At 47.3% G+C, this 15474-nt stretch overlaps 1 protein-coding gene across 1 annotated transcript in view; it reads left to right on the top strand.

Moving 5' to 3' along the window:
- The first annotated feature begins 553 nt into the window (after positions 1-553).
- FAM117A (family with sequence similarity 117 member A) overlaps positions 554-15474 on the top strand; it is a 52170-nt gene continuing 37249 nt past the window's right edge. The window contains exon 1 of the mRNA XM_017540095.2: positions 554-814. Coding sequence (XP_017395584.1) covers positions 619-814 — 196 coding nt within the window. The 5' untranslated portion in view covers positions 554-618. The remainder of the gene's footprint in view (positions 815-15474) is intronic.

Raw genomic sequence — 15474 nt, 5'->3', positions numbered from 1 at the left:
AGGATCTTAGTTTGGAGCTTGTAAGTAGCACTGAAATCCTGTAAGGATTTAAAACTAATGTTTCTACGTTAAATTAAATGCACACTTTTTGAAGGTGTTGCTTTCTCTGTGATTCAGGGACTCAACTGTTTAAAGTTTGACACTGCTCCCTACCCCTGTCCCCAAAAATTATTTCACTAATGTTTGATTCCAATCTACACCCATCGCCGCCCCCACTCCCCAGCTCAGCCTGACGTCACGTGACATTACATTTGCATACTACCTGGGACTGGGTGTGACGCTCCCCTTTTCTTCTACTTCTCATTGGTGGCGCTAGAGAACCAACCCACTTCAATACAGACCAATGCGCGGTCCCTGGGAAGTTGGCAAGCCGAAGGGGGCGGTGTGAGGGTGGGGTCTTGCCTCGGATCGCTAGGCACATCGACCAATCATCCTCGGGAAAGAGAATAGTAAGGTATAGATTGGCTAGGATGGAAGGTCTAAGTCTTCTCAGTCCAATGACTGCTCTAGGATGAGGGGGGCCGGTCCCCGCCTCGAAGAGCAGATAAGCAGCAGCAGCGGGGGTTGGGGGGCTGTGTGGGGATCGCTGTGGGGCTGAGGCCGGCAGCTGGACAGGCCATGGCGGGGGCCGCAGCGGGCGGCAGAGGCGGAGGTGCCTGGGGGCCGGCGCGCGGAGGGGCCGGGGGGCTCCGGCGGGGCTGCTCTCCCCCAGCCCCGGCCGGCTCCCCCCGGGCTGGGCTGCAGCCGCTCAGGGCCACGGTCCCCTTCCAGCTGCAGCAGCCGCACCAGCGCCGGGACGGGGGTGGCCGCGCAGGTGAGCCGAGTCTAGAGCGGGTGCCGGGGGAGGAGCCGTTGGGGGAGGGGGGGCGCGTGACGGGGGGAGGGGTACGGGTAAAAATGTGACGGGAAAGTGGATGGGGGCGAGGGAAGAGACCGGGGGCGTTCAGAGTCTGCAAGGGCGGAGGGAGAGAAACGAGGAGCCTTGAAACGTGGGGAGCACCTTTGGGACGGAGTGTGCTGGGAGTCGGGTCCCGGAGGTGAGGGGAGGGACCTGGTAGATCGAGGCTGGCTTTGGGGGCGTAACCGAAAAGTGGGCAGAGGTGTCGTGTGGGGTGAGTGGAAGATGCAGGGAGTGGGAGCGAGGTGTGAGAAGGAGTGACGCGTGATGGGGGCGCCCCGTGCGGAGAGTTGGTGCTGGGAACAGGAGTCGGTGGGCGCTGGATGCCTGCACGGGGAGGGGGAGGGGCATGGAGCAGAGCCCCGTGCAGCCATGTGTTACTTCTCCAGCTTGAGTTTGGCCCCAGCATCCCTCTGTACTGCGCTGGAGTTCCATTCTCTGCCACTTCACGTGCGCTTCCCTTTATGCCACATCCTGGAGCCGATTTCATCTCAGCCCGTTGGAATAAGTTAGTTTAATGGCTTTTACCGCAGTGCAAATGCCACGCTCCCTGCATTCATAACCCTGTGTCCCAGAAGTTGTATGTTCCCAGATCGTTGACCTGCTTAATATGGCTGTCTCATTTCAACCATCATGTGTGTGCGCGCTAGCGTGTGTGTGTGTGTGTGTGTGTGTCTGTGTGTGTAGTGGGGGGAAACCTGGGCAGTTTTGCCCCCTGCCTTTTTTTCTACCCCCTCCACCTCCCCACCCACCGAGGCTGTTTTGTCCTGAGCATTGCCAGTTAACGTGGCAGTGGGGTGAGGGCTATAGTCAAATGCACGGTGGCAAGTACCCCATTTTCTGAACAGCATTGAAACGGGTGCTTAATAACAGCTTGATGTGGTGGCTGTGGGGAAACGAGGGAGAAGCAAACTTAACCTTGCTTTCACACTCAAATCTGTGACAGATCCCACAAATGCAAGTACTTAGGAACGGAAAAAGGAACCTACTTGCATGAGGAGGTTGGCAATAAGTTGAAAGTGAGGCTTGCATTTGATTCACACCAGATGTGAAAAGATCATTGCACACTTCCAAAGCCGGAGCCTCTACCAAATGTACAAAAGTCATGATCCCTGCCATCTTAACGGTTAATGACATTCTCTAAACCAGAGTCTCTTTAGCTTCTGGTGATTACTAAGCCTAGTTACTGCACCTCTCCTTTCTGCTTCTGCAGGGCTAGTACAGAGATAGTAGCTACTATAGGGCTACTCCTTGCTGGGTAGGAAATGGGATTAAGAGGATCTCTGAGGTGGAAAGCCCCCAAGTCTTTCTGGATTTTTCTCTATATATATTAGCATCACATCTTGGGGTACAGAAACTTGGTTAAATCTTGTAGGAGATGGTGACCAAGTAGTAAAAGTATGTTTAGAATCTGGTGGTGTAGAGTAAGGCAATGCCCAATCTAACTCATGCCTATCATGAGTTATAAAGCAAAGCACAAGACTACAAACCTGTTGGTTTTGTTTGGGCTTCCTTGAAACCCAGGGAAGTTGGTAGAACAAGCACCAGAACCTTAGTCACTTTTAGTGGAAATCAACCTGTACAGTGGCTGGAAATTGATTAGCAATCATATTTTAAGATCGGTTATTTTGTGTCTACTACAGAACTAATATTAAAAGGACAATTGTTTGTGGATGCTGTGGAAGGGAGAAGAATGTAGGTTTGGATGTCTGGGTTCATTACATGGCCTGCTCCTTTTATAGGGCCAGAGGCCCTAGGATACTGGTAGAAATGTAGGAAGTTAGATCTCTGCATAACTTGTCAGCTGATTTAGAGCAAGTTGGGTGGACTCTTGCTTATAGATTGGGCTGATCAATCATTTATCCATCTATTAATATTCCAGAAGCATTAATAAGGCATTTGCCTAGTTGGTAGTGGGGGATTATCTCTAGATTTTCAGTATGGCAGTAGAGAGGAAAAATAGGAGGAGGAAAGAGTAGCCAGAGCGTGTGGCCTTCTTTGTGGCCAGGCATTAGGGGAATGTACCTGGCCTCTGTTTTGGAGGCACATCAGGGGTATTATATGTTAATTTCAGCCCATGTATGTGTTCACATTATTTCCATTCCTTGGCCTTGGAAAGCAGTAGAAGTGGTTTTCTCTAGGACAGTAGAGAATATGGGATAAAAGGAAATCCCTTGTAGTCATCAACCTTTAAGAGAATGGCACTGGGAGCTGAAATGCCTGGGTTTTAAATCCAAGTGCTGCCATTAACTAGCTGTATGGCTTTGAGGAAGTTTCTTCTGTGCCTTAGTTTCCTCATCTGTGGGTAATAATATATTATCATAAGAATCAAATGAGTTAATAGATAGAAAGTGCTTAAAACAGTGCCTGGCACATGAGAAGTGCTATAAAAGTGTTTGCTGCTGCTTATGTTATTCCCTCTGCCTCACTAAGGCGAGAGCACTGTTGGCCAGAGCCCATTGCCTTTTCAGGCTTCAAAGAGCAAACCTAGATTGATCTGAAACCAGTACTGCAGGTTTCAGAATTTCAGGGCCTCCTCTTGCATTTTTATTCTCTCATCTTTTAAAATGAACTTTCTAAACAGGGCTGTGAAACCCAGCTGTTTAAAAAGGTATGTGAGCTGGGACTCCGCTTTAGGAACAATTAAGACTCTAGGAACTATTAAGTGTCGTCACTGTTTCTCTTGCCCATCTCAAAGTGATGTAACACTCAGGGCTGTGCAGTTATCTCCACGCCACACATCCTGCTGTGTTCTTGAGAAGATATATTAGACCTTGTAAAAAGGGTTACGGTGTAAAGAGCGGGATTTGCCTTCTGCAGCCATTCATCCATAAGATATGTCTTCATAAAATGAGGAATGGCTTCATTTTTATGAGCCTGGACTAGGAGTGAGGAAGGCTAAGGCGAGTGGAGAGAAAAATGAAAGTCAACTCTAAAAAAGCTAAGAGCCACTAGTGAGTAATAGAAACCTAGGATAAATTTCTTACTGCAGTTCTCTCTTAAATTCTCTTTTGTGTCTCATGTCAGTTAGAGGCTGCCAAGTTTTATGTTCTTCCAGGACCATGATGAAGGACAAAATAGGACTCAGAGGTGAATTGTTCTGGGTTCCAGTCTTACCTATCCTGTTTAGTATGTCTGTCTTTATGTCCCTAGAATGAAAATAATGTTTAATCTAGCTTTGTAAATTATTTCTCCAGTGGATCAGCCCTTCTGGGACCAGCTGGGTGCCAGGGAAGCTAAATGCTGCCTTGAAACCTCCTCTGACCACCAGAACCTTCTTTAACCAGGGATTGGCAGTTATGGTCTCCAGGCCACATCTGGCCCTGGGCCTGTTTTTATAAATAAAGTTTTATTGGGACCAGCCACACTCCTTCATTTGAATATTGTCGAGGACTGCTTTTGTGGTGTTCGTGGTGGAGTTGAATTGTTGTAATAAAGGCTGTAGGGCCCACAAAGCATTCAGTATTTACTGTATGTCACTTTGCAGAAAAGTTTGCCTACTTTTGTCTCAAACCATGTACCTGTTTTTCCTATATAAAGATCAGTTTCAAATGTGTGTAATTAAACCTCAGAAAATTCTAAAGGGGTAAAGAAAACAAGCCTGTAGTCCCACTCATATTTTAAGGTAAAAGAAAAAGGGTCATCTGCTTCCAGTCAGTTCTCAATCTTTGTGGAATATCGTCATGTGTGAATCCAACCTCCCCACCCCACCATTGTCAGGTGATGTGTTCAGTAGACATAAGCTAATTCAAATTTACATAAAAGCTTAACTGTTAAGCAAATTTGCCCCCCTCCTCTCTTAACCCATTTCCCCCAACCTGACAACCTGCAACTGTGGTGAACACATTTCAAAATCAGATGGAAATTACTTTAGGCTTACCTCCTGTTTTGAATTTTTCTCATTACCTTTTATTTTTCTGAGCAGATTATGGAGAGCTGGCAATAGTCATGGTTGCGCTAAAATATTGGCTTCCCCATGGGGACATAAGAAGGGAAGTTTATATCAAATGTTGATTAGGTTCCCCAGGATGGCTGTTTCCTGAATAATACAAGGCTGCAGTGCTTATATTATTAAATTGTTAAACTCCTTTCTTTGCAATGCTTTGAAGACATATTCCTTGGGGGAGGGGTGTTTAGATAGGTCTGGAACCATAAAAAGAAGGTTGCATATTAGAGACCCTAAGAGAAAGCCCTCAGCAAACTGTGGTCCTTGTGGCCACTGGTGCCAGAAACAGCCTGAAGAGAGTTCCAGCCTTTCTATGCCAAGGCATCGTCTTGCTATAATGAGGCCTGGGGGTGCAGTTAAAACCCTTTAAGAGCTACAATTGCCCTTCTAAAACCTGTGATTGAGGCAGCTTCTGTTTGGGAATCATTAAAACACCAGACACTTCCTAGCCCAACACTGCTAACTGTTGCTTTTGACAGCTTTGCCAGCACCAGGCACATACATGGTCAGCAAAATGCACTGCTGAAGCATCTGACTCTTAAATGTTATCACCAATGATGACATCCTTGAAACTGGGGGCTAGTTGCTTAACTGTTTTAGCTCTTTGGTACACAAAGGAGTGTGGGTCCATGGGTTCTTCAGTATTTTAAATAACAAAGGATTATATAGTATGAGAAGTTCTCACTTATATAACACAGAGCTAAGAAATCTTAAACCATTTTAGATCAGTGGCCAAGGGGTGAGAGCAACAGTGGGCTGTGATGGCAAGAGGACATTGTTCTTTCAGATTCTAGACATAGATAGATCTTTAGAAAGTTGGAGGCAGTAAGTGGCTCATGCCTGTAATCCCAGCACTTTGGGAGGCTGAGGTGGGCGGATCACCTGAGGTTGGGAGTTCAAGACCAGCTTGACCAACATGGAGAAACCCCATCTCCAAAAAAAAAAAAAAGTTGGAGGCAGTAATACAAAACTTTCATAGTGATGGTGCTGATTTAGGTGTTACCACAGTGGTTGGCGGGCTTTAATAGCCAAGAGAACACTATGCCTGTATTTTCTGCTGAACCTAGATGATTTTGAATGGTGTGATGGGCACCAGGGCCACACTATTCCTTGATCGTAGAAGAACTGTTAAGAGCATCTTCCTCCAGATTCTTAGAAGACTCACATAGAGCCTTCCTGCTAAAGGATTCAGACTTTAGGGTGTGGCAAGTTCTGGAGGGCAGGTCTGGTTATGCAGTTCTTACTGACACTATCATGTTTGACTCTAGCTAAACTGTTCTGACTAGACCTGCCTGGGCTTACCCTTACTCCACAAGCAATTTGGAGCCCTTTTGTTTTACTTACTTACTTACTTACTTATTTATTTATTTATTTTGGAGATGGAGTCTCACTCTGTCTCCCAGGCTGTAGTGCATTGGCACGATCTCAGCTCACTGCAGCCTCCGCCTCCCAGGTTCAAGTGCTTCTCCCGCCTCAAGTTCCCGAGTAGCTGGGATTACAGGTGCCCACCACGACGCCTAGCTAACTTCTTTGTATTTTTATTAGAGACGAGGTTTCACCATAATGGCCAGGCTGGTCACGAACTCCCAACCTTAGGTGATCCACTGGCATCTGCCTCCCAAAGTGCTGGGATTACAGGCATTAGCCACCACACCCAGCCCTGGAGCCCTTTTAAAGTGGTAGAAAGGGGCTGGGCACGGTGGCTTATGCTTGTAATCCTAGTACTTTGGGAGGCCAAGGCAGGCATATTGCCTGAGCCTAGGAGTTCAAGACCAGCCTGAGCAACATGGTGAAACCCCGTCTCTACTAAAAATACAAAAAATTAGCCAGGCGTGGTGGTGTGTGCCTATAATCCCAGCTACTCGGGAGGCTGAGACACGAGAATCACTTGAACCCGGGAGGTGGAGGGAGGGTGCAGTGAGCCAAGATTGTGCCACTGCACTCCAGCCTGTGTGGCAGAGTGAGACTCTGTCTCAAAAGAAGAAATAAAATAAAGTGGTGGAAAGGAAAACCTTGTGTGTCATTCCCAGTTCAGAGCATCCCAGTTCAGATGCTCACCAGAGAGTTAGTGAGAGTGGACAGTCTCTTGTTGGGTTAGTAAGTTCTGCCATCCTTTGAGATGCATGTTATCCTTCTTTGTCGCAGAATTGGGAACAGGGAAGAGTGGAAGCAAAGAAAGGATGGTGGGAAATCTGGTCAGCTTCCCTGCTTTGTCTAGGTTCAATCTTCACAGAGGCCTCCATTATTTCGTTTGCAGGGTATGAATTAACCAAACTTTAGCCAAATCTACTCACGTTATTAGGTCAAAAACACATCCTGATCTCAGAAAGGGAAGGGTTGTGGATGATATTTGAAATTTCTAAGTTATCTGTGCCTCAGTTTTCTCCAGTTGTGTGGAGCTCATGAAGGGGCCGTTGTTCTTGGCAACAGCTGGATGGTGGGAGGTTCTTGTAACAGCTGGCTGCTAGTGTTCGGGCTCAGCTCTCGGTCCCCATCAAACCTCCTGGTTTGGAAAACTCTGCCTGGCACTGTGCCTTCCCCTCAGGGTCACTACAAAGCTGAATGCCTAGCCTTGCAGTCATTTAAATGCTTCTCCTCAGGCCCACATATGCCTTGATCAGCTCTTACTGTGTGGGAGCACTGCAGCTAATCAAGGGTGGCTTTAATGAACTTAAAAGAATGCTATCAAAGTATTTCATAATAGGAAACTTCAAGTCCAGGCCCTGGGGGACCTGGAACTGAAGTCCAGGCTGTGTACAGACATTTACCCTGTCCTGCTCAGGCATACAGGTTTGTGGGTTTGCTCAGGAGCCCCCGAGAGTTGCCGGGAGAGGAGGGGGTCAGGTGGAGTGCCTTTAGCTCAGCCCTGCCTACACATTAGCAGTCTGAGCTCCCAGCTCCCCAATAAAAGGGGTGGAGATTGGAGGAGGCCTGGGAAGACTTGAAGGGTTTTAGTTGCTCTGAAACAGCTGGCCTGTGATCAAGGGTTGAGGAGTTTTCTCTCAGAGACTGCCTGAATGTGGCTTCTCAGAGGATGGATGGTATTTGGCAGAACAAAGCTGTAGGTTTGGGGTGCCTCCTCCTCTCTCTTTTTTTTTTTTGAGACGGAATTTCACTCTTGTTGCCCAGGCTGGAGTGCAATGGTGCGATCTTGGCTCACCGCAACCTCTGCCTCCCAGGTTCAAGCAATTCTCCTGTCTCAGCCTCTCAGCCTCCCAAGTAGCTAGGATTATAGGCATGCACTACCATGCCCGGCTAATTTTGTATTTTTAATAGAGATGGGGTTTCACCATGTTGACCAGGCTGGTCTTGAACTACTGACCTCAAGTGATATCCCTGCCTTGGCCTCCCAAAGTGCTGGGATTACAGGCGGGAGCCACCGCACCTGGCCTTTGTCTGTTTTGTTTTTGTTTTTGTTTTTGTTTTGAGAGACAGGGTCTTGCTCTGTCACCCAGGTTGGAATCCAGTAACGCCATCATAGCTCACCATAGCCTCCCGGGCTCAAGCCATCCATGGGTTGCCTTCCTCTCTGACTATGAGCTCCCTATGCTGTAAATGAAGGATGACTTTCCCAGGGGAGCCATGTTTGTTAGGGGGCAGACTAGTTCACCCCCAGCCCTACCGCTTTACTCCCTTATCATCTGATCCTAAATGCAGACATGCAGGAGAGCACCAAGTTATTACCTCTTCAAGGGTCAAAGGAAGGATTAATGTGCAACTCTTAAAGCAGATTGCTAACACATCCATAAGTGAATAAAATATAAATTCAAGCTGGAGGAAGCAAAGAATGAAGAAATAGTGTTTGGTAAGGTTAATAGAGAAAACTGCCGGAATGTTTTGTATAGGCTTTTAAAAAATTGTCGATGTATTGTTCTCCCTAAGGTTAAATTAAATTTTTAGTCTTTCCTTTCCCTTTCAAAGGTGACATTGTTTCACCTTGTCTAGTCAGCTGTATTCCTTATTTTTCTCAAACCTCTTGAATCCCTTCTGCCGTATACTGGAAATCGTGTGCCTGCCTTTTTAAGAGTAGGCACCTCATCTTTCAAGTTCAAGTGCAATGGAACTCACCCTGCAGCTTGAACAGATTTGAGTGTTTTTGCAGAGGGAGGGCCAGGGCAGATGGGGAGTGTCATGCTCAATAAATACTTGTTGGATTGAGTTGCTGGGAAGGCAGCAGAATGGGGAGAGTAAGCCACACCTCCCCTAGGCTCACTCAGAATGGTGTTTCCCACTTCTGGTCCCCACATACTGTTCCCCTCTATAATACCTCTCTTCAGCTACTTACAAGGCAAAACCCCCGAAGTGTTAGTGTTCTCTCTTTCTTTAAATCACTGGTCTCCTATTCATCCTGGTCACTGGGCTTGAAGCCCAGCTGGTGGCAAAGACGTGGCATTTCCATAGATGTCATTGCTAGGCCTATAGGTTCTTTTCCCAACATGCTTACAGCTGTATGGTGAGCTTGGGCAGTTACTAGGTCGATTTATGGAAACAGCCAATATGTAGGATTTTGTTAAAAAGCCAGACTGCCTGGCTTTAGGCTTAGAAGTGGATATGGTGAGAGGCCAAGGAGACCAAGATGAATTTGTGCCAACTCCTAGTAGTGTTCTGTATAGCAAGAAGATGCAGGAAAACAAAATCTGGATCTGTGGCTTTTCTAGGCCAAGAAGGAGAATTATCTGTTGGCCCTAGGATGGCTTCAGAAGTGTGATCAGGCCAGAAGCCCTGCTCTCCCAAGCCAGGTGCCATCCTGTGATAGCAGGCACTGCTATTTCTCTTCCCCTCACCACTAGAGAGAGAAGTGCAGGGAAGAGATGCTTATCACTCCCGGAGCTTGGACATTACACTGGTGTCCACAGAGTCTCTGTTCCCTGCCTCGAAGGTTGCCAACCATGTGTCTGGTGGCTTAATGAAAATGGCTTTTTTAACCTGCCCAGCTGTGTGTAAGTTTGAACAGAATGGAAATGTGCTTGGGAACACAGGCAGCTTCTCTTACCCCCTCTTCTTTACCCTCCTTCTCCTCTCTACCCCACACTCCCTTCCCTTTAATAGTTTGCTGTGCTCTGTACATGTCTGGTCGCCCACGTGGCTTTGGGAGAACCACTCCTGATAACATGTGCGCTCCCTACCCCACAGCTGCAGGCTGGTGGAAAACTTGCCACACAGCCCCAAGTTTGGAGATTGGCTTTTTAACTCCTGCCCATCAGATATGACATAGAAGCAGGGGGTGGGGTGGGGGTGGGAGTGAATAGCATTTGGCATGATAGAGGGGATGCGGCCGGAGGGCTTTCACAATTTGAAATAGTCTGGTTTTAGAAACCGGGGAGATGAGGACTCTGTGAACCACACACATAGGGGTATGCACATCTTAATGCTGAGAGCAGCACCTGGACTCCTTCTTACTGGAATCTGGGGTAGTTCTGTATTCACAGAGGAAGACAAAAACAGTTGCTTCTATGGAAAGAAAGAGTCTCTGAATCTCAACTCTAAGAGGCCCAAAAATTCACCTGTATTTTTCAGGAAAGTGGTAAATATAGACAGCATTAGGTTTTTTGTTTGTTTGTTTGTTTGAGACGGAGTCTCACTCTGTTAGCCAGGCTGGAGTTCAGTGGCATAATCTCTGCTGACTGCAACCTCCACCTCCTGGGTTCAAGTGATTCTCCTGCTTCAGCCTCCCGAGTAGTTGGGATTGCAGGCGACTGCCACCACACCTGGCTAATTTTTGTATTTAGAGACAGGGTTTCACCATGTTGGCTATGCTGGTCCCGAACTCCTGACATGAGGTGATCCACCCACGTCAACCTCCCAAAGTGTTGGGATTACAGGCATGAGCCACCATGCTCGGACTTCATTAGTTTTGACAGTATGTTCCATTTGTTTAGCTCTGTGGTGCTTCTGACTGGAACTCTCTTTTTTTTTGAGACGGAGTTTCACTCTTGTTAACCCAGGCTGGAGTGCAATGGCGCGATCTCGGCTCACCGCAACCTCCGCCTCCTGGGTTCAAACAATTCTCCTGCCTTAGTCTCCCGAGTAGTGAGACTACAGGCACGCGCCACCATGCCCAGCTAATGTTTTATATTTTTAGTAGAGACGGGGTTTCACCATGTTGACCAGGATGGTCTCGATCTCTTGACCTCGTGATCCACCCGCCTCGGCCTCCCAAAGTGCTGGGATTACAGGCTTGAGCCACCGCCCCCGGCCTGACTGGAACTCTCAAATGTTTTTCATGTATCTTCACGACAGTCCTGCAGGTACAGGTGGAATTTCATTGTTTTTGCATTTCATTGCTTTTGCAGGTAAGGAAACTGAGGCCCAGAAAGGAAGTTCCTGTTCAAGACCAAATGACTAATAAAGCCCTTTTGTTGAATTAGGCAAAGGGCATTTCCCACATATGCAGAAAGAGTCCGTTATGAGTTTTGTCTCAGGCTGGCATCCACTGCTGCCTGCTCAGCACACCTTCAGCGTTTGTTTCTTCTCTATGTATATACCTGTATTCCAGGAGCAAAGATTCGTTTGTTAAGCTAAGCAAAAGAGAATTGGGTGGTGGTTTGAACCTGTAATCCCAGCACTTTGGGAGGCCCAGGTGGGCAGATCACTTGAGGTCTGGAGTTTGAGACCAGCCTGCCTAACATGGTGAAACACCATCTCTACTAAGACTACAAAAATTAACAGGGCGTGGTGACACCTGTCTCTAGTTCCAGCTACTTGGGAGGATAAGGTAGGAGAATCACTTGAGCCCGGAGGTGAAGTTTGCAGTGGGCCAAGACTGCGCCACTGCCCTCCAGCCTGGGCAACAGAGTGAGACTCTGTCTAAAAAAAAAAAAAAAAAAAAAAAAAGAATTGGAAACTGGGCTGCAAAGATACCTGTTTCTTCCCTTAGCACCCCAAGGTGACTCTCGACACCATAAATACTCGCTTGGTGTCGATAGTTGGAAGATGATGATTATTATTATATGTATGATAGGGTAGTGGCTTTTGAGTGTTTACAGCTGGTTTGAGATATGCCATTTCCATGTAGAATGAATAGCTAACCAGGGACAGATAGGGCATAGGAGGCACGCAAGATTTTTCTGCCTCTATGGGGTGGTCATGGATACTGAGCTTAGGGCAAGGCCATGTCAGGGAGACGTGTGAAGATGGATCTTACAGGAAAAGGTTTCTTATGTGTGATGATGTGAAACCCAGAAAAGCACCTGGGAATACATGTGAGTGGTATGTTCCTATGGCAGGGGCGGGGGTAGATGCAAGTGGCATCGTGCTATGGTGATAGCTTAGTCCTCCCTGTAGGGGACCCCTGGTGTGACCATCCTCCTACTTCTTAATGGGAAAGAAGCCTGGAGGTGGCACACGATCTGTCTGAGCATTTCTTCCTCTCCTAGCTTTAGGTTAGCTGAGAATGGAGTCATTGTAATGTACGATAGTGCTCTTCCAAGACAGGCATGTGCCCAGCAAGGCCTTGAACTCTAGGAGAAAGCTCCATCTGGGGATTATGTATTGTGGAGAATTGCCTTCTTAGAGGTTATCTAACCCTCCCAAATGGATTATAGGCCATTCTTACCTCCAAAGCAGATTCTATAAAAATTCTTTTTTTTTTTTTTAATAGAGATGGGGTCTCACTGTATTGCCCAAGCTGGTCTCAAACTCCTGGGCTCAAGTGATCCTCCTGCCTCAGCCTCCCAGAGTGCTGAGATTACAAGCATGGGCCATTGTACCTGGCCTAGAAGTCTTTAATATTCTAATCAGCATGTGCTTGTGTGAAACTTATTTTTTTTTTTTTTTTTTTTTTTTGAGATGGAGTTTCGCTCTTGTTACCCAGGCTGGAGTGCAATGGCGCGATCTTGGCTCACCGCAACCTCCGCCTCCTGGATTCAGGCAATTCTCCTGCCTCAGCCTCCTGAGTAGCTGAGATTACAGGCATGCGCCACCATGCCCAGCTGATTTTTTGTATTTTTAGTAGAGACGGGGTTTCACCATGTTGACCAGGATGGTCTCGATCTCTTGACCTCATGATCCACCCGCCTCGGCCTCCCAAAGTGCTGGGATTACAGGCGTGAGCCACCGCGCCTGGCCTTTTTTTTTTCTTTTTTAAACAAAAGCGTTTTGTTTTGTTGCCTAGGCTGAGTGCAATGGTACGGTCTTGGCTCACTGCAACCTCCACCTCTCAAGTTCAAGCGATTCTCCTGCCTCAGCCTCCCAAGTAACTGGGATTACAGGCACTTGCCACTGCGCTTGACTAATTTTTCTATTTTTGGTAGAATGGGTTTCCACCACTTTGGCAAGGCTGGTCTCGAACACCTGACCTCAGGTGATCCGAACTCCAGACTTCAGGTGATCTGCCCATCTTGACCTCTCAAAGTGCTGGGATTACAGGTGTAAACCACACCCCGCCTTTTTTTTTTTTTTTTTTTTTTTTTTTTTTTGAGATGGAGTTTCGCTCTTGTTACCCAGGCTGGAGTGCAATGGCGCGATCTTGGCTCACCGCAACCTCCGCCTCCTGGATTCAGGCAATTCTCCTGCCTCAGCCTCCTGAGTAGCTGAGATTACAGGCATGCGCCACCATGCCCAGCTGATTTTTTGTATTTTTAGTAGAGACGGGGTTTCACCATGTTGACCAGGATGGTCTCGATCTCTTGACCTCATGATCCACCCGCCTCGGCCTCCCAAAGTGCTGGGATTACAGGCGTGAGCCACCGCGCCTGGCCTTTTTTTTTTCTTTTTTAAACAAAAGCGTTTTGTTTTGTTGCCTAGGCTGAGTGCAATGGTACGGTCTTGGCTCACTGCAACCTCTGCCTCCCGGGTTCAAGCGATTCTCCTGCCTCAGCCTTCCGAGTAGCTGAGATTACAGGCGCATGCCACCACACCCACCTAATTTTTATATTTTTAGTAGAGTCAGGGTTTCTCCATGTTGGCCAGGCTGGTCTCGAACTCCTGACCTGAGATGATTAGCCCACTTTGGCCTCCCAAAGTGTTGGATTACAGGTGGTGAGCCACAACACCTGGCCAGTAATAGCTCATCTCTAAAGCAGAACACTTGAGTGCTTGCCATTTGCATTGCAAACCAAGAGAAGGAACAGAGCTGTGGAATCATTCCCCAATAGCCATGCCTCCTTCGCTTCCTCTTCATCTTGATCCTCCCTTCCCCCAGTAGTAGTTCCCTGTTCTTTTCAAACAGAACACCACACAAAAACCCAATGGAGGAAAATGTGTGTGTCTGAATGTGAGTGTGTGTCTTGCATGTGGATATGTGGCGGGGTGTGAGAATGTGTAAGAAAAAGTACATGTGAAGAAAGTAGATGGTAAAGCAAATGGGGCAGCTGTTAATAGGCAAATCTGTGTAAAGATTATATGGGTGTTTTATGTACTGTTCTTATTCTTGCATCTATAAATTTGAAATTATTTCCAAATAAAATACTTAACACATGGATATATGTGAGGCTAATTTGACTGCACCAGGAGTTCTCTAGAATGGAAATTTTCTTCTACATCCTTATAACGTATTCTCCGCCATTTAACAGGTGGAATAGCTGACACCCAGAGAAGTTAAGTGATCTGAGTTCACATAGCACATTGGGGCGGAGGCAGGATGTGGGCCCAGTATTGACCACTATAATAGGCCACCTCCTAGGAGACCATAGCTGGTCCTTACTACTCTAGCTGGACCAGGTTGTTGTCAGACTCTGACAGCTGATTGGGTGTCTGCTGCTGTGTGTCCAAGCCCAGTCCATGCCCCACATAGATCCAGGAGTGGAATCAGCAGGGTTGCAGTTTCTTCTGCTGAAGCACACTGAGCATATTCAAGATGGCCAGGAATCTTCTAGAGAAACTGCTTCCTTAGGCTAGGAAGCACTCTCACTGCGCTCTGCCCTCAACTCTCTTCATTTTTTAAATTTTTTTCTTTTTAGATGGAGTCTCACTCTGTCTCCCAGGCTGGAGTGCAGTAGCTCTATCTCAGCTCACTACAACCTTGCCTGCCTGGTTCAAGCAATTCTCTGCCTCACCCTCCCAAGTAGCCGGGATTACAGGTGCCCGCCACCACACCCAGCTAATTTTTGTATTTTTAGTAGAGACGGGGTTTCACCATCTTGGCTAGGCTGGTCTTGAATTCCTGACCTTGTGATCCACCGTGCCTGGCCATTTCTTAAAATACATGAAACTGGAAGGCCCTGTTGTACCAGAGCCATGGAGGACTATTACCTCGTATTTATGTAGTTGCGATCTGAGGGGAAAAGGAGTGAGTTTGGTTTACAAAGTGATGCCAGGTATAGGTCTAGGCCAGACTAGCTTTCTTCTATGTACCAGTCAACTGGCTGTACCTGCCGCCTTGTGAGTGAGCAGGTTGTGTGGTTCAGTGCAGCACATTGTATCAAGTAGGTCAGAAGTTACAGCTTTATGCACAAAGAGATGGTTCACTTTTAGTCAGTGAAAACCTTTCATTAACCACAGGGCCCAAGGAGGGGTGGATCTGGTAATCATTGCTAAGCAGACAAAGCTGGAGGTTCAGACACTGCCGCTGTGTGCCGGCCCCTTTCCTCTCACACCAAACCACATGCTATGCATCTGTCTGTGTTCCTTGAAGGCCCTTAAATTATTCTCATTGTTTTTGCTTACTGATGTTTTCCCCCAGCTGCCAGAG

This window comes from Cebus imitator, unplaced genomic scaffold (assembly GCF_001604975.1).
Source record: "Cebus imitator isolate Cc_AM_T3 unplaced genomic scaffold, Cebus_imitator-1.0 Scaffold123, whole genome shotgun sequence".
Taxonomy (NCBI): Eukaryota; Metazoa; Chordata; class Mammalia; order Primates; family Cebidae; genus Cebus; species Cebus imitator.
This window is presented reverse-complemented; position numbering and strand designations above follow the sequence as displayed.